The sequence below is a fragment of the Quercus lobata genome, chromosome 7 (genome assembly GCF_001633185.2).
Source record: "Quercus lobata isolate SW786 chromosome 7, ValleyOak3.0 Primary Assembly, whole genome shotgun sequence".
NCBI lineage: Eukaryota > Viridiplantae > Streptophyta > Magnoliopsida > Fagales > Fagaceae > Quercus > Quercus lobata.
Window position 1 is genome coordinate 3,756,038 of NC_044910.1, and position 19,717 is coordinate 3,775,754.

Consider the following 19,717-nt stretch of genomic DNA (forward strand, 5'->3'; position numbering starts at 1 on the left):
AATCTTTAGTTTGGTTGGATGCAAAAGAGGAATGATAAAAAATGAAGATTAAAAAAAATGAGAGTTTTCAATTATTTGGTTTGATGAAAATGGAGGAGGATGGGAAATGCTGTGGGTGGAGTTTTCCAGGCCAGCAAATTCTATACTCCCAAATTGGGAGGAAAAGAATGGGAGAAAATATTTATCACATTGAATTTACTATTTTTTCCCTTTTTTATTACAATATTTTTATCATCTTCTGATATAATAAGGGTATAGCAATAAATTTATTCAAAATCACATTTTCTATCATTTCACTTTTCCATTATCTCTATTGAACACGAATGATTAAAAATTGAAACATTTTTTCTATTATTCTCACATTTTTTATTCTCTCACTTTTTTCATCTGTCCACCAAACAAAAGAAATTATTTAGTAATATTAGTAAATGCAGCCCCATCTCTAATTTAGTAGGACCGTCACAAGTCACACCTATGGATATTGTGCAATGCAAAATAAAAAGGACCCATATGTTGCGGCCAATCTCACAATATAATTTTTCCATAATATTACTCTATTGTGAAACTCTTACAAAAAATTACCCACCAATATTAGAGTGAGTGGCGACTTAATTTCACCACATCATCAACATTTAACTAAACATTGACTGCAATAATTTTAGTATCTATCTAAATTATCAATAACTCATTACAAAATAGATTGATAGTATTTTCAGAAACTTGGTAGTAGAGTAAAATCTCTAGAAAAACTAAATCTCATTTCCCTCATCTGAACATAGAGTTTAAGGAATTTCAAATTTTACACGGATGGTGGAATTCATAGTGAAGGGTTTGAAAGAAAAAAATGTTGCTGTGAAAAATCTGCAATGTAAAAACTCCTGTTTCTTTTTAAGAAGTCAATTTTCTAAAAGCAACCCATGGATTATGATTTGAAAATGTACTCTTCAAAACTGATGGCACCTAACAATTTCAATCCTAAAATTTGAAAGGGTAAAAAATTAAATTCATAACTCATATTAAACCCCATTCACAACATCATTCCGCTCCATTAGACTGAAATTGATTTTTTTTTTTTTTACTTTTTAAAACCTTAAAATTTAATTCATTACTCTAAAAATTATGAAGTTTAATTTATTACGCAAAGTACGATTTAAAAGGTAACGTTTCCAAATAAATTGGTCTGAATTCGAAATATTGGCCCAAGGCCCTCAACCAAAACTATTAGAGCCATGAGAACTAGACTAGGTTGCAGACTTGCAGTACTGGGCAACACAAAACTAGGCCGAGATGGAACAATGCTTGGGTCTGCTCATTGAAGTATGGACCCTTTGAGCTTCTCTCGGGCCAAAACTCTCCATCCCCCTAGCCCTAGCACTAGCAGTCTCTCTCAAAGAATTGAGTTCAATCACTGTAACATTAGTAAGCTTATAGAATAGATCCATTTACATCAATAGTAGGAGCGTACAAGCTATTCTAAAATAAAAAAATGCAAATTACAATCCATGTTAAGTTCTAATTATGTGATTTTTAAAAACCTAAATTACAAAATTATATTAGAGATATATTATTTTCACAATTGTTGATATGATTTATTATGATTGAAGTAACGTCACTTTTACTTTGGTCAATTATTGAAATCACAGTTGTAAAAAAAAAAATTATGTGCCTTGATTTATTGAACCGGGATAAAATTTCTCTCAAGCAAGGTTGTCAAAATCGGGATCCTATGTAAGATCGTTGAAGGTAGGTAAAATCGTAGATCGTAGGATCGGATCGTGAATCGTAAGATCCTACATATTTTCAGATTTAAAGCAAAAAACACATTGATAATGACTTTGTATGTTGAATAATTACGTAAATTATAAATTCATCCATAAAAAAACTTAGATTTGCATCATATGATGTAATTTGCATGTCATACATCGCTAAGTCTATACTAACGAAACAAATATATTTAAGTTTTGACTTAATGTATCTAAAAAGTTCAATAAACATTTAATTAGCAACCAAATACGAAAATATTTATCAAAACATAAGGAAAATATTTTTAAGTTCTAAGTTCCAAATTTGAAATCCAAAATAAGTTAGCAAATGGAAACTAGCTAATTACAATATGAAATTCAAAAGTAAGATGAATATTAAGATAAAGTGAATATTTAATTATTCCCATTCTAAGGTTCTTATAACCACCGTCCTAAATTCCTAATCATCATCATTCATTTTATCATCTATGTAGACATTATATATTTGTATACTAGAGTTGTAAAAGATATTAAGATACAATTTCACACTCAACTATTCAAGTTATACCACTCAGCAACAATTAAAGAGTATACTCAAAAAAATCAATCAATCTATATACAAATACAAGCATAACTAATAAAATTATATAAAAAAAATATTTTAGTAATATTAGAACACAAATTAGTATATTAATCAAACAAATTTAACAATATTATAGCTTAAAATGCAGCAAAGCCAAGTCAAATTCTTCATTTAAAAAGTCATACCATCACAACATGAAAAAATAAAAATCTTTAAAGCTTCATCAAAACAAAAAATTTATCCAAAAAAAAAAAAACAAAAAAAATTATGTTTTTGGTAGGATCGGTAGGATCGGTAGAATCCCATACGATCCTACGATCCTATACGATCCTACATACGATCCTACCATTTTTACGATCGTAGTGCGATTCTAATCGTTTTGGTGAGGTAGGATCGTGAAATCGTGCGATCCTACGATCCAGATCGCGATTTTGACAACAATGCTCTCAAGACCAATTTGGACGAAAGTTCTTCCAACCAAATATGTTAGAATTCAAATGAGTACACATATACTTAATTACATAACCAACTTAATAGTCACGTGACTTGTTTAAAAATAATTTTATAAAACAACACATTTAGAAGAAAACTCTATCCATTGAATTGAATAGTCCATTTGGAGACCATTTGAGAAGGTTTAAAGGATAGCTCTTTTCGTGCATGCAAAAGTGCTCTGGACTTTTCCTGCGTTTGACAAAAAATTTTAAAACAGCTTTTGCACCAAAACTTTGTTGGAGCAGCCCATATTTATTAATTTTAACGAAACTCTGGTTGTATTTCTTGACAAATTAAATATGAACATTTGGGGTCTGCTAAATCCAAAGAGAAATTCGACTTTTGATGAAAAGTCAACAAAATCGTGCCTTGCTTATGTGTCCCTTTGTCAATCTTTTTGATGGAAGACTCATCATCAAGTTGTGGATTTGGTTACCTGAAATTTCGAAACCTCAACGGCGGCACACTAGAAAGATAATATTCTTGAAGCACTACTTTCTATATACATGAATATTAATATTTATTTGAAGTTTGAGCACAAAATAATAATAATAATAATAATTACACGTTCAAACTTCAAAGCATTTTCGAGAGGCTGGCTGAATGATTTTATTTTGGTCAAACAACACTCTGTATTTTGTATATTAATTACCAATTTTCATATCAAATCAACCTCTTAAAAATCTTCTGCATGGGGAGCTCTCTCTCTCTCTCGTGACAACGAGTCTTGCCTCCCTTGGTATGTCCAAGGGCTTTCCCTTGATCAATTTGCTTCTAAACGATTAGGGGTTAATAGTTAAACAATGGATGAGGATGTGGCTGACTGAATGACTAGTCTCAAGTTAACGGCTGAAGAGGAAGAAGATATTTAGGTCTCTAAGGAGGGACGACTGGATGAACTCGAGGGTTGTGTTCTGAGTTTGATAGGAAAGTTCTTAACATGCAAACCTTTTAATAGGAAGGCAGCAAAGAACATGCTCCGACGAGCGTGGGGGTTAGAGAAAGGGCTACAGATCTCTAAGGTGGGCAATAATCTTTTTCAGTTTAAGTTCTAGTCGGAGTACGAATTAAACCGGATCTTGAAGGGTGGCCCGTGGACGCTCGATAATCAACTTCTAATGCTCACTCGATGGAGGGCGGGCATGAGCGCTAACAATGTAGTCTTGGAGCATGCCTCATTGTGGGTCCAACTCTGGGGAGTTCCTTTTGACTTGATGTCTCCTAAAGTGGCGGCAGAGGTGGGAAATAAAATGGGGTCGGTTGAGGATGTGGAGCATCGACGGCGCACAGATGACCAGAAGCTGTTCTTGAGAGTTAGGGTGGCCCTTCCTATATCCAAACCGGTTCGGAGAGGTGGTTTCTTATTGGGATCGGATGGTAAACGTCACTGGGTTACGTTTAAGTACGAAAGGTTACCTATGATATGCCATTTTTGTGGAATCCTTGGTCACGATCTTCGTCATTGCCCGGCGCACTTTGCAGCAACTAAGGGGACAGACAAAGTCGACTACCAATATGGCGAGTGGCTTAAAGCAGACAGTGGTAGGACCAAATCTCCGCCACAGCAAAGCAAAGAGAATTCGACGAGGTCTAATCCTGTGGGTAGAACTGATATACCGGCGTCGGAGAATGATGATGAGACGGAAGTGGTGATGGCGGTGACTAGGGTTTCGAAGTACAGGGCAGGCCAGGATGCTCGGAATGGAAATTGCGTGATTGAAGGGAGCGTTGCAGAATCTCAGGAAAAATTTTTGGAAGTTAATGATACCATAAATTCTAAGGAGGATGATACGGTGCCGTTACTCACGTTGAATGAAGCTGGGAACAAAAATTTAAATCCTGTGGCCAATGGTAAGTCCAATATGGATAACTCTAGATTGGGCCTGGCAGAGGCGAAGCCCAATAAGCCAACACCAACGTGGACAAGGTTGAATAGAATGGATACTGGGCCTTTAGTGTCATCTAATACTAATTTAAAGTCCATTATGGGTAAAAGAGGGTTGGAAGAGTTTTTGTTTGAAGATGATTCCAGAGAGGCAGAACCTACGTCTTCAAAACGTTCTAAGGGTGACAAGGAAGATGGAAAACCAGACAACACAGCGGCGGGGGTGGATGACCATCCTTGCTGGGAGCAATGAAACTGTTGAGTTGTAATTGCCAAGGGCTTGGGAACCCTTGGACAGTTCGTAATCTTCACAAAATAGTGAAGGATCAAGCTCCCGAAATATGTTTCCTCATGGAAACGCGGCTCGATATCGAAGGAATAAAATACTGGTGCAGGGAGTTACCGTACAAGAATAAGTTTGCTGTGAAAAACGCAGGAGGAGGTGGTGGACTTGCTATGCTTTGGAAATAAGATATAAGGTTGGAGGTGTTTAAATTTTTGGCGAACCAAATTTCTGCATGGGTGACCGAAAGTGATGGTTTTCGTTGGTTACTTACCGGATTCTATGGATGGCCAGAAACAAAAGACCGCTTCAAGTCTTGGCTCCTTCTTTCTCATATTTCTTCTTTCGTTGATGGTAGCTGGATGTGCATTGGAGATTTTAATGAGATGTTGTGCTCATCAGAAAAATTAAGTAGTCGACCAATTTCATCTAGACAACTTGATGCGTTTCGGGATGCGCTAGAGAGGTGTCAACTTGTTGATCTAGGATTTATTGGCTACCCTTATACTTGGAATAATAGGAGACCAGGGGCGGCAAATACTAAGGAAAGGCTGGATAGGGCTGTAGCTAATGAAGCTTGGAGGTTGAAGTTCCCTGCAACTACTGTTACACACATTATTTCGCATGCGTTGGATCATCTTCCATTGATACTCCAGAACCATGCAGCTCCAAGAAGACATGCAAGGAGAGAACGTGGTTTCAAATTTGAAGAAGCATGGCTTTTGTGGGATGACTGCACCAAGGTTGTCCAAGAGGCTTGGGAGAACAGTGGGGTTGGGGAGTCGGCGTTGGAGACAGTCAAATTAAAAATAAAGGGGTGTAGTGCAGAGTTGAAGGCATGGGGTGCTGCTAAAACCCATCCAGGCACAAATGAAATAAAGGCTTTACAAAAGCAAATAGAATGGCTAAATAGTGCTCCTTCCACTATACAGCACAAAAGTGAATTTATCCAAGCTAGCAAGGAGCTGGATGAATGGTTGAGAAAGCAGGAGGTATATTGGGCTCAACGGTCTCGAGTAAATTGGATGAAACATGGGGACAAAAATACAAGCTTTTTTCACTCAAAGGCATCTCAGAGAAGGCAGAGAAATTATATTAAAGGAATCCTTGACCCACAGGGCAGTTGGTGGGAGGATATAGAAGAAGTGGCAGGAGTAGCTGTGGATTATTTTAATAATATGTTTTCTACAGGTGCATGTTCCCGGATTGAGGAGTGTCTAGAAGCAGTACAACAGAAGGTGTCCACTGAAATGCAACAAACTTTGACCAGCGAATATACAGCAGATGAAATTAAAGTAGCCTTGTTCCAGATGGGACCTACAAAGGCGCCTGGACCAGACGTTATGAATGCCCTTTTTTATCAAAAGTTCTGGCATATTATTGGGGATAATGTTGTGGTTGCTATTCTTGAATTTCTTAATTCTGGTTACATGCCTCCTGATTTGAATCATACTTTTATTGTTCTTATTCCAAAGATTAAAAATCCTGTTAAGGTCTCTGACTTTAGGCCTATTAGCCTCTGTAATGTCTTTTATAAAATTATTGCAAAGGTGATAGCTAACAGGTTGAAGCAAATTCTGCCCCAAATTATATCCCCAACCCAGAGTGCATTTGTACCAGGAAGACTAATTACAGATAATGTGCTGGTTGCCTATGAAGTCCTACATGCGATGCAGGGAAGAAAGAAAGGCAAAACTGGAGCACTTGCCTTGAAGCTGGATGTTAGTAAAGCCTATGACAGGGTAGAATGAGATTTCCTAAAAAGGGTTATGATCAAGATGGGATTTCCAGAAGTTTGGGTGAACAGAGTTATGAGTTGTGTCTCTTCCACTTCATTCTCAGTTTTGATTAATGGAAAGCCTTACGATTTGATTCATCCTTCTAGAGGAATCCGGCAAGGTGACCCTCTATTGCCTTACCTGTTTCTTTTATGTGCAGAAGGGTTCACATCTCTCTTGCAGAAGGCTGAATTAGATGGGATGATCCATGGGGTCTTTATTTGCAGGCGAGCGCCTAGCATTTCTCACTTGTTGTTTGCAGATGACTCCTTACTATTTTGCCAAGCCAAAGATAGGGAGACAAAGGTAGTTATGGAGATTTTGAAATTATATGCCGAGGCGTCGGGCCAATGCATAAACATGGACAAATCATCTGTCTATTTCAGCGGTAATACTTCACTACAACTGAGAGATGCAATCAAATCTTTATTGGGGGTGCAGGAAGTGGACATATTTGAATCATACCTTGGTCTACCTACTCTAGTGGGCCGGAAGAAATACCAGACTTTCTCTTTTATTAAAGATAGAGTGTGGAAAAAGTTACAAGGATGGAAAGGGAAAATGCTTTCAAGAGCAGGTAAGGAGATACTTATTAAAGCAGTAGCTCAATCGATACCAACTTACACGATGAGTGTATTTCAATTGCCGGTCAAATTATGTGAAGAACTCCAAGCCCTTTGCGCTAGATTTTGGTGGGGGCAAGTTGGAAATGAGAGGAAAATCCATTGGTTGAGTTGGGAAAAATTAACTAGACCAAAGATGGATGGGGGAATGGGATTCAAGGATTTACGGCAATTCAATTTGGCCATGTTGGCTAAACAAGGGTGGAGATTAGTTCAAGACCAAGAGTCTTTACTTAGCCAATGTTTGAAAGCACGCTACTTTCCTAGAAGTAGTTTTTTGGAGGCCACTGATTCTCCCAATTGTTCGTTCACTTGGAAGAGCATTGTAGTAGCCAAGCCATTGATTCAAAGGGGGTCTTGTTGGAGGGTGGGTAATGGAAATTCAATCTGGGCTCTTACGGACGCGTGGATTCCGAACTATCCTACCAATAAAGTGTTACATCCAGCCCAAGTTGTTGATGAAGACTGTATGGTTGCCGACCTCATTGACCCGGAAACGGGGTGGTGGGACAGAGAGTTTTTCATGCAACATTTCAACCAGGAAGATGGGAAGGCTATTCTGCGTGTGCCGCTTAGCAGAAGGTTTATCAATGACACTCTGTTCTGGACTTTCACCAAGTCAGGGGAGTACACGATAAGGTCTGGGTATCATGTAGCTCGGCAAGTACAGAAGGAAGTGAACTGGGCAGAGAGTTCTAACGGAGTGGTGGGAGGTGCGGTTTGGAAGGTTTTGTGGAAGTTGAAAGTGCCAAACAAAATCAAAGTATTCGGCTGGCGTGCTTGTCGCAATATACTACCAACCCGGGTCAATTTGGTGCACAAAAAGGTAATACAGGATAATAGATGTGAGTTGTGCAAAATGTAAGCTGAAACGGGTTTACATGTACTCTGGTACTGTGGTGTGGCGCAAGGCGTTTGGGCAGGTTGCTCGGCTAGGTTGCAGAAGTGTACTGGAGTCCAAGGCGATATACTTCAGCTAATGGAGCTGCTGATTGATCGGTTATCCACTGAAGAATTGGAGCTTTTCCTTGTCCAAGCGTGGATCATTTGGAACCAGCGAAACGGTATAATGCATGGGAAACAGATTCAACCACCTGAGATGTTGATCAAGCGTGCGCAAGATTTTCTGGCGGAGTTTCGGCAAGCCAACGCTCAGCTCTCCGCTTCACCTCACACACCGTGGTCGTCGAGATGGAGACCACCACCTGTGGGACGTTTCAAGTTGAACTTTGATGCGTCCATATTCCAGGATGGTGAAAATTCCGGGGTCGGAGCCATCATCCGAAATGACAGAGAAGTTATGGCGGCGATATCGGCAAAGGGTCCATCGGTGACAAGCAGTGACGAGGCGGAGATTTATGCTTGTCGGAGAGTAGTGGAATTTGCGGTGGAGTGCGGCTTTGCAAAGCTGATTCTTGAGGGTGATAATAAAGCTCTCATGGATGCTTTGCGCACGAGACAGGGGAGGTCGTCTTGGCTAGGCCATATTCTCCAGGACGTTTTATTTTTGCTTGATGGTCTTAGGTGGGTTCAGACTTCTTTTGTTAAGAGAAGTGCAAATAATGTGGCCCATGTATTAGCTAGATGGGCCAAGGACTTAGTGGAGGATATTGTATGGATTGAGGATTCACCTCCCCCTGTGGTGGAGGCTTTGTTATTTGATTCTTCTGTTGAATGAATTATGAGGATGTTATCCTCTTCAAAAAAAAAATCAAATACATGGTGGTCATTCTTTTTCTCAAGTAACAGGAGGAGGAGAGTCGGTGGAGTTAGCATGAGCATCCTCAAACCCTAAATACTTGGCGGTCATTCATTCTTGATATTATAAAACCTTCATAACTTTTCATCATATTAACATTTTGTTAAACTCACCAAGAGTTTGTGGTTATGTACTTATTTGGCACTGTTCGGTCTCTTTATAAGGAAATTTGGATTCAAAAAAAAAAATCTTCTGCATGAAGTTGTCAATGGACGCGGCGTCACGTTGTTGCACATGCACTTTCCAGAAGCTTCGCCAACTTTGTGATTATTATTTTTCTTAACCCTATCCAAAATAATACTAGTCCTTTCTTGTGGCCTAAGAAATAAATAAGATACAAACCTTTTTTCTGAGTTTTTATGTGGAAGGACATTACATGTTTCTCATTTTATATATCAATCAGGCTGTGCCACGTTGAGGTTAGAGCAGTCTTGGGAAAAAAAAATTATATATAATAATTTAAAATTTTATATTTGCCCATCCTTAAAATAAAAAAGTTGTGATCACTCTAAATTTTTTTAAGCCCAATAAAAACCTCCAAATAGATATTAAGGTACCGTTTGGGTACCAATTATTGTGTTCACGTTTTTCAGCAAAACGCGTTTCAAACTCTTTTTTTTTTTAACTAGCGTCTATTGCACTGTTCATGGGACATGAATAGTGCAAATAGGCATATATACAGTAACCCTTTATTGAATAGTAAATTATTATTATTTTTTTATTGTTTTCAGTTTTCAGCAAAATAAACAGTATCCAAATATACCCTAAATTTCGGAAAAAATTTAAAAAGCACAAAATTGGTCCTCACTTTTCAGACAGATTTTTAAATCAATAAAAAAAATATATAAATTAAATTGCAATAAACCAAATACCCAATTAAAAAAAAAAAACCCAATCAAATTTTAAACCAAAAAATCGTAACTTGGGAAACAATTTGAACTCCAGCCCTTTCATCTCCAGGCAACAGACCCACTATCCTAACTGCCACTAACCCCAAACCCACTTACCCAGCCTTCATCGCCTCAACCTCATGGCCCGTTTGGTAATGTTATTCTAATAACGTTGTTTATGTTTTTCGAAAATATGTGTGGATAAAAAAATATTATAAAAATACATGTTGTATTATTTAAATACCCCTACCAAACATCCTCTCAAGTGCTCAAGATACCCGATCTCAATTCTCTTTCGCTTTTAATTTGGACCTAAACTAAATATTGAATAATTGTGCATGTGATATACTGAATACTGATGTCCTTTGTAGCTTTGCTAGCAATATATACTTACTGTATTTCTTCAACAGTTTAACTTGACCCACTGGCTATTTAAAAAAGAAAAAAAAAACGACTTGACCCACTGACTCTTGATTGTAACTTTGCCTTCGGCTTTTGTGTTGACAGTGTTGTTTGTCTCTTGAGTAGGGGATGGGTGGGGGCCTTGGCCCTTGGGGTATGCGTTGGACAATTAGGGTAGTGGTCATAGTTTAGTGGACTCACAAACTAGAGTGGGTAGTAAAATAAGTAAATAAATAATTATAAAAGACAAAAATTATACTATGCAATTGCAAAACAGTGAGGCTGACTCGGGTGAGGCAGTGTATGGAGTTTTCTTTTTATTAGATGGTAGTTTCTAAAGAATCCAAAAAAATACGTGGGCATTACTTTTAATAAATTTGAAGGGATTTAAAAAAAAAGAAAAAAGATTGGATAGTTATCACTTATCATCAAAGACCTCAACCCCAAACAAAATCTCCTTTCTCTTGCTTTCTAGAAACTTTGATCTATTAATTTTCAAAATAAATCAATTCACAACAAAAACAATGATTTATAGCATCCCGACAAACCTTATATATAGGTAAATAAGACAATAAGATTTGTATAAGTAACTTATAACGATGTGCTTAAGTCAATTGGACTTATATTTTAACAATTAATGATAAAACCCACATTATCATAAGCTAAGAGTTTTTTTTTTTGGGGATCTTTCTCTTGATTCCACTTTGCATGAAGCTTGAACTTACTCCTTTTTTTTTTCTCTTCTTGTGTGTGTGTGAGAGAGATCTCTCTCTTGATTCCACTTTGCATGAAACTTGTACTTATTTTATGTATTCCGTGAAGAACATTACAACAACTTAAGCAGTATTTTGTAGTTAGACTTTAAAAATAATAATAATAATAATAAAAGTTAGAAGCTCATTTGATTTTAATTTCTTGTAGGGGCCCTTCGCATTTTACCAAATTTTCTATTTGCATTTGGCAACGTGTGTTGTTGATCCACTTATTTGCTTTGGTCAGATATATCCTTCTTTTTCCATTGTTGTGCGATGGGAGCCTGAGAAAGTAAATACGAAATATAGTAAACAAATTAGTATAATGTAGTGTTTACACATTCATAGGTCTTAATTCTTTCTTAAGTTAACTTAACCCATAAGTAAATAAATTGAAAAATAAATATAACAGTTTAATTTCATGTTAATTTAAGAGACACGTCAAGTTATTTAGTAGATTCTAAATTTATTTATTTCAAAACTTTGAAAACCAAATTAACACAAAACGTAAATATTATGAGTACTTACTCATCCTTGACCATAAAATTTAATGTAAATATAATGCGCATGAGGAAAAATAATAGAAATGGCCTATGATAAAGTACCCCTTATTCAATGCAATTCGCCAACTTAAGGATCCCCTTATGCAACAGCTAGGCAAAGCAAAATCTTCCTCCTAAATAAAAATTTCTTAATTAATAAGATATAGATTAAAATGCATTTAATTAATATCTTATTATTATTAAATAATTATCCTTACTCCTTACCGAAAATGAGGTATAGCCGTATTGAATGTATACATAGGAGTATAGGACAATGTACCTTTTCTTTTAAAAAATATCCATTATAGCTGATAATTATATATTTAATATTATTTAGAATGTGTTCATCCAAAAAAGAAAAAAAGAAAAAGAAAAAAAAAAAGAGGACACAATTAACACAACCAAAAAACAGACTTGTTTGTTCCTAGTTCTATGATATTTCCTTATTGACCCAAAAAAAGAAAAAAAAAATTAGATCTAGAAATTTTAAACCCAACTAATCACCTTGGGCTTTGAGCTTGATTTGGCATAGCTTAACATTTTTGTTATTAAGTTATAAAAACAAAAAAACTGGCAAATTTTACCTTTTCAAAATTAATTATTTTTTCTCAATTGTTTTAGAGACTAAATTAGTTTAGAGATCAAATTGATTAGTTTTGAAAAGTGTTAAAATAGTTGGTATTAACCCAAATCTTAGAATTTACTAAATAAAATATGAAAAAAACACAATTGTAGCTAAAAATAATTTTTTGAATCTTGCGTAGGACAGTGTGGCTCCTACTAGTGTCTTGTGACACTAAACCCATTGTGATCATAAAACATTTTTGAAAATAGACACGTGTCATGATTATAATGGGTTCAATGCATGGAGACACTAAACAGAAGTTGCACTTGTGTAAAAATATTTGTTTGGAATGGACAACATAAATTTATAAATTCTATTGTATCTAATTTTTTTACTTATTAAATTTTGAATTTTACTAACATGTGCCCTAAAGACACATAATAATATATTATTTTCAAAATAAAATTTATTGGGAATGGAAGAAGTTTTGATAAATTTTTTCTAAAAACGATTTTATTAACCTATGCCCTAAGGTAACGATGGCAGTTATGTAAATATACCCTTCTTAGAGTCCAAGCCTTGACATTTACCCCTTTATAAAACCCGATACCCAACAACTCAAAAGGAACGCTCACAAAAATTTCCATCCGAAAACAAAGAAACCAAAAATCCATGTCAGGCTATCCACACCAGCCCTCCGGCTACGGTTACGGCCAGCCACCGCCACCAAACCCCTACGGCTCTGCCACTCCCTACGGAGCACCGCCGTCCCAACAACCCCAAGGCTACGCCGCTCCCTACGGCGCTCCACCCCAACAACCCCACTCTCACTCCCCTTACGCTCCCGTCGCCGCCCCCTACGGCTCAGCTCCACCGTCCGCTCCTCCCTACGACCCTCACAAGCCTCCAAAGGAAAACAAGCCACCTAAAGACTACTCCTCCGGCTCCGGCTACCCTCCCTCTGCTCCTGGTTACGGCAGCCCGTTCGCGTCTCTGGTACCGTCGGCGTTTCCTCCCGGAACCGATCCGAACGTCGTCGCCTGCTTCAAGATCGCCGATCAGGACGGGAGTGGCTTGATCGACGACAAGGAGTTGCAACGCGCGCTGTCTTCGTACGATCAGAGCTTCAGCTTGAGGACCGTTCATCTTCTCATGAACCACTTCACCAATTCCAACGCCAAGAAAATCGGTTAGTGTTTCCCTTTTTGGAAAATTTATTATTGTAACTGAATTTTGTTTTTTTTCAATGGTGTAACTGAAATTTGATCAGTTAAAAATTCAGTTTGGGGGAAAAGAAATTGAAAAATCTTTCTAAATTAGGTTTTGCTGTTGAATGATTTCCAAGTGAAATCACGGACTTCAAAACAAATTTGCAATTAGAACCTATAATTTTTGTGAATTGTGATTTTAGTCCATTAAATTTAAATTTAAGGACAAAAAGTAAAACATTTTCCAGGGGGAAAAACGAAAATTTTTTAAGTTTAGGATGAAAATCAAACTTTTTGATAAAGTTTAGTAAACGTTAAGATGATTTTTTTTTTTATTATAAAATTTTGTGACTAAAAAGCAATTCACTAAATTCATAAGGTGTAAAATGTAATTTTGTAGAATTACTTTCTTTTTCCATTGAGAACTGAAATCTGAAGTTTTGAGTCTTGACGCGTGGCCCGATTACAGGGGTGAGGTTATAAACAAAGGCGTGCGTTGAAATGTCGATAATGCCCTTGTTCTTTCGTCGATAATGTGTTGGACTTTTTTGCGGAATATATACTCACGCGCTTTGCTTTGCATTTTGAACAAAAATAAAATAATAAATAAAGAAACGCGTTTTGCGTGTTAGGAGTTTCGAAATCTGAGCGCAGTTTGATTGGTTTGGAGGGCATATCTGTCATTCAACGTGGCAATGATTATTTGTGAGGGCCACTAGTATTGTGCTTTTTCACATCCAATAATGATAATGTTTCGAGATTCCCGATTATTATATTATTATTGGTTCTTATTTGGACCCATAACTCATTTTAAGTACCCGATTTCACAACTTGTTCGCGGGCGATGTATAATGGTGGGTCACAGAATTGTCACTTAAAGCCGGACAAGTTATCAAAGTTGTAAAATTTGATGTTTGATTGGTTGTCTTTGGAAGAATTATTATTATTTCAACAACTTTCTACGTTGGTTGTGGAATATGTCGGACCCTTTTTAAGACTTTTTATCTTGTGTAGTTGTCTAGTAGGATGTGGAATTCTATCCACTTGCTTCATGCATGTGATGTGTTGATATGAAATTCATCACTTTTTCATGTGTAGGAGTGTATATATGTATGTTTAGTACTAATGTTACATAGTGAATGACTACATTGCCTTTTATTATATTGATTATGTTGTTAGGTGAGGGTAACATTAAGGAATTCAAATCAGCTTTCATTTGCTTTGATATCTTCACACTTTTGTTTGTTTGTTTGTTTGTTTTATTTGTGATAGTTCCAAGGACAAATAAATTTAATATAGCTATGTGTTTGAATTTAATTACCTAATGTATTACACCTAGTTAACTGCACTTAAGTTAAATCTGACATGTTCTTATCAAGGAAATTCCAAATTGACTTGGTTGAGCCCAAGTCATATTGACTTTGTTTTTTTTCCTTTACTTAATAATTAACTTGATTTATTAAGAAGCCAAGAGCGTTATTTTTTCATAAAGGATATCTTGGGTTCGAATCCACTCCCCCACTTTGTTGTTAAAAGAAAAAAAAAAGGATATTGAGAATTGTGGAACAATTTATACTTTTCCCAAACAATTAGTGAAAATTGTATTGAATTTTTTGACTTTGCATATGAAGAATTCCTCTTTCCATACTTTGTAGGTATTTGATCATTTTGGGATTGAAGTGGCTAAACTACTCAAATCTAAGCTTTACTTCCTTTGAATCCATTGGTTTTCCTCCTACAAAAGGTTTATTGACTTGTTTAATTTGTAATGTTAATGCAGGACCTAAGGAATTCACTTCACTATTTTACAGTCTACAGAGTTGGAGGGTAAGTAGGAGGTGTTAAATTATCATTGATATTAACAATACATTTTTTTTCCTATTCAAATTTAATTTCGTTTTTCTAATTGTCTACTACTCTTTGGCAATTGCCTCAGGATATTTTTGAGAGATTCGATAGGGACAGGAGTGGCAGAATTGATTTAACTGAATTGCGAGAGGCACTTTTGAGTCTTGGATTTGCTGTCTCACCAGTGGTTTTGGATCTGCTTGTTTCTAAGTTTGACAAAACTGGAGGCAAAAGCAAGGCCATTGAATATGATAATTTCATTGAGTACGTTCTTTTTATTGTTTCACTTTTTTGTTGGTTGGTTGGAGAATCTGATGCCCTTCTATTTCATTTAATTCATTCAATTTGAAGTTGTCAAATTTAATATATTTTATGTTTATTATTGACCAACTTCATTGTTTTTTTCAATTTTTATGCAGGTGCTGTCTAACAGTTAAGGTGAGCTCATATCTTTTATTTAACATTATCATCATCATCATCATTGTGATAAAAATAATGTCTCCACTCTTGCTAATGTACTAATTAGGTTGGATCTAGTGGGGCCTTTCTGCTGTTTTACTTGGTTTCAACACTAGCAGAAGAGGGAATTCCACATTTCCACCCCCACCCCCTCCTTTTTTTTTTTTTTTTTTTTTTTTTTTTTTTCTGACTTTTATTCAAATTTCTAAAACTCCATTTATGAAGAAGCAGCTGGATAGCTGCAAAATGAACTTGAGATTTTTTGGCAGTTTTAAATGTCAGAGTGCAAAGCTAGACACACCTATTTCCGTATTTCATTTAAAATCATGTTTACACTGAAATTGCGGGGGCCAAACGCCCCTATACATCAGAAGTAGTTGCCTTATCTCCTTGAATTTTTATTAACTTGAATATCTCCAACACCACTGAAAGTTCTCATATTGACAATAGCACCCAATTGTGGAATGCCAAGAACTTTTCTTTGCAATATGATTTCATTACCAAGAGAGTAGCAGAAGAAATATATATATGCATATATATATATATATATATATATATATTTTTTTTTTTTTCTTTTCTGAATTATGTTTTTTTCGTCTTTGATATTTTTGCAAACCTTCGTTTTTATATTTTGTAAATTTGTATTAAGTCTTTAAATCTGAGTTTTCCCTCACTTGAAGAAATTGAACTGTTTGCCTCTTTGAATGTGAAATCGCTGGTGTTTGGGTGGGCAACCAAGGATTGCTCTTTTTGGTCATGGACCAGGAGATTTCCACTTCCTTTACATGGTTTTTAAGATTGCTGTTAATCATGTGTCTTGCAGGGACTAACTGAGAAATTCAAGGAGAAGGACAGAACGTACTCAGGTTCAGCAACTTTCAATTATGAGGAGTTCATGCTGACTGTTCTGCCGTTTATTATTGCATAGGATGTTAATGGTGTGGATTCGGCTTTATGTTTTGATGTAATTCCTGATGGCATGTTTTCAGCATAGCTGATGTAGCTGTATTTGTCAACTTTATTATAGTCGTATTATCGTATATGTGTTTTTTTGGAATACATATCCTCTGTGCCATTTGTTATGTACCACTCTATGTTTCTCCAATTACAACTCGCCATTTGTTGACATTATTTTCCTTGTAAAATAATTGAAGATTAAAATGGAAAAAAATCAATATATGACAAGTTGTGATTGGTGGAACATCAAGTAGTACACAAAAAATAGTACAGAGGATTTGTATTCGTTTTTTTTTTTTAGTTGTGTAACTCTTTTTAAGGTTTTGTATCTTGTAAGATTTTAAATATAACATCTTTGTGCTGAAACTCAGACATCTTTGTATTATAATTATCATTGTCCTTCTATCTAATTTGCATTTAGGGTTGAAAAGAGAAAAAGGTAATGGTATCATTCTCATAAAAAAGTTGCATGGTTTTTCTTCAAGCGAAAAAAAGTGATAATTTTTTCTTAGTTTAGTTGAGACTTGGTTTCATTATAGGCAGACACCCCAAGTTATCTTTCTTGTAATCTAAGTTAAAATGTGTCGGGTATGTTTTTGTGACGAGGGTCGAAACTTTTTGTGATGAGGGCTGAAAATGCTAGAACGAGCCCAAAACTTCCCCTGGGTTCATTTAATTTGTGATCAAATGGAGAGATTCAAGCCCAAAATTTCAATATCCAATGAATTGAAGTGAGTGGTGCATCACAAGCAGGGATGGCTATGCTTGTTAACTAGGGCCTGGCCAGCCTGACTAGATTTTTTATTTATTTTTATATATCTTAAAAAAATTAAATTTTAAATTAATATGGATTGTGGACCACCCTAGAAATTTTTTTTGACCATCCTAAAAAACACTTGAACAACCTAAAAATTTGAGCCAATTAAAAATAAAACTTGATCTCTCCAAAATTTTGATCCGTTGAAGATTGAACCAAAAAATTATGAAACATGTTATATTCACAATATTTTTATAATACTTTTATAAGTAAATCTTAAATGGTATGTTGTTACTAACTGTTATTAGTGGACAAAAAGATAATTTTAGTGGTAGGTTCACATTAAATTCAATAACAAATTTGTTGTATAAATGTTATGAAAAATTGAAAATGTTGTGAACATATGATTTCTCAAAATTGCCCAAACAAATACAAATTAGCCCAAATCAAATGGTTAGTTATGATTTTTTAAAATTGTATTTTCAAAAGGCATATTTTAAATTTTTCTATTTTTTTCTTCAAAAAAACACACATTTTCAAATAGTCAGTTTGTTAGTGCTTGTTTTTAGTCTTTAGTTGAATTTGTTGAATTTATATGAGAAATTTGTTGAATTTATGTGAGAACATTTTGTATAAACGTATATGCACTAAAGTAATACCTGAGTACTTTATTGAATATGATTAATGTAACAATTGAATGCTTAAATTGAATGAACTTATAGTTTACACTTCATTATTTTTTTACTAGTACTATGACCATATTCCTTATAAGGAAATTACCTGTATTGCAAGATTCATCTTTTAAGCAAATTCATATTGACTTGAATAATATTCTTTTAAATCCTAAGCTATGATGTCTCATATATTTATAAAGAGATTCTTGTCAACTCTTGGCCATGATTTCCCTAAAAAAGAAATTAGTGGAGCATTGCGTCTATTTAATCTTAATTAATTTAAGAGAAAATTATAGTAAACCCACTTGTGGTTTGGTCCAATCACTTTGCTTACCCGTGATTTAAAAAATGTCACTTTGTCCACCTGAGATAAGCTTCGTTAGGACTCCTTAACCCACCTTTGTTAAAAATAAGGGTAAATATGTATTTTTTTCCCTTTTATGTCGCTCTCATCCCAAAAAAAAAAAAAAAAAAAAAAAAAAAAAAAAAAAATGCAAGAGAAACAAGATCAAAAACTGGTATCAGAGCCGTGTTCTAGTTGGAAGTGTGGGTCCCACATGCGAGGACGCGTGTGCCCGTAAGGGGAGGTGGATTGTAGTGACCCAAAAGGGGGTCTTGCAATCCATGAAATCCCATATTGCCTAGGGAAGCACATGGAGATGTGCTTATAAGAAGTAACCTCCCTTTAATGTGTCGAGACCTGTTCCCTTACTGCTGTGTGTTTTAGGGGAGAACAAAACCGTGAGGGGTATGAGACCCCAAAGCAGACAATATCTACACAGGTGGGGTACCCAAATCTTGAACATGAAGAATATACATCCCAAAAAAATCAAACCCAAATCAACCTTCACAAATCTTTTATTTACATAATTAACAATGCAAAAATAAAAAGACAACAATAGAAGGCATTAACCCAATAGAAGACAAAAACATGTTGATATCATTATTCATTAACCCAATAGAAGACATTAATTTCAATGAAACAAAAACAAAAGCCCAGCAGCATGGTTCATATCTCTCTCTCTCTCTCTCTCTCTCTCTCTCTCTCTCTCTCTCTCTCGGTGGCATTAAGGAGGTCAATTTGCCACTATAGTGAAAACCCAGCAAAACCCAGATCAACCACCACCGTTTTTGCTAGGAATTCATGCTGAAGGTTCATATCGAACTGCATCTTTTCTCTCTTCCCGTTTTTGCTTCATGGGTTTCATTTTTTTTTTTTTATTTATTTATAATTTTTGTTATTATTATTATTATTATTTTTATAGTTTTGGGTCGTGGATTGATTTGATTTTGGTGGTGGTTGTGGGTTCCAATGTGATGTAGAACAAATCGCCATAGCCTTTTTAGACTCCCAAGCGCGCCTAAAATCGCGCAAAACAAAAAGGCACTAGTAGCAATTAGTTAGGTGATGGAGTCGAAATCGCATGAAATTTGGCAGACTGAAGCGAAACGACCTTCTGAAAAATAGTCATAGATTCGCCATGAGGTACCCCTAAAAATGACAAATTCCTCCAT

The 19,717-nt window shown here is 35.6% G+C and overlaps 1 protein-coding gene across 1 annotated transcript; it reads left to right on the forward strand.

The window, feature by feature from the left end:
* Positions 1-12,909: 12,909 nt before the first annotated feature.
* On the forward strand, positions 12,910-17,174 carry LOC115953329 (calcium-binding protein CBP-like). Its single transcript, XM_031070938.1, has 5 exons — positions 12,910-13,488; positions 15,288-15,334; positions 15,444-15,619; positions 15,775-15,793; positions 16,638-17,174. Exons 1-5 carry the CDS (start codon positions 12,972-12,974, stop codon positions 16,740-16,742), a joined length of 864 nt encoding a protein of 287 aa, XP_030926798.1. The 5' UTR covers positions 12,910-12,971; the 3' UTR covers positions 16,743-17,174.
* The last annotated feature ends 2,543 nt before the right edge of the window (positions 17,175-19,717 follow it).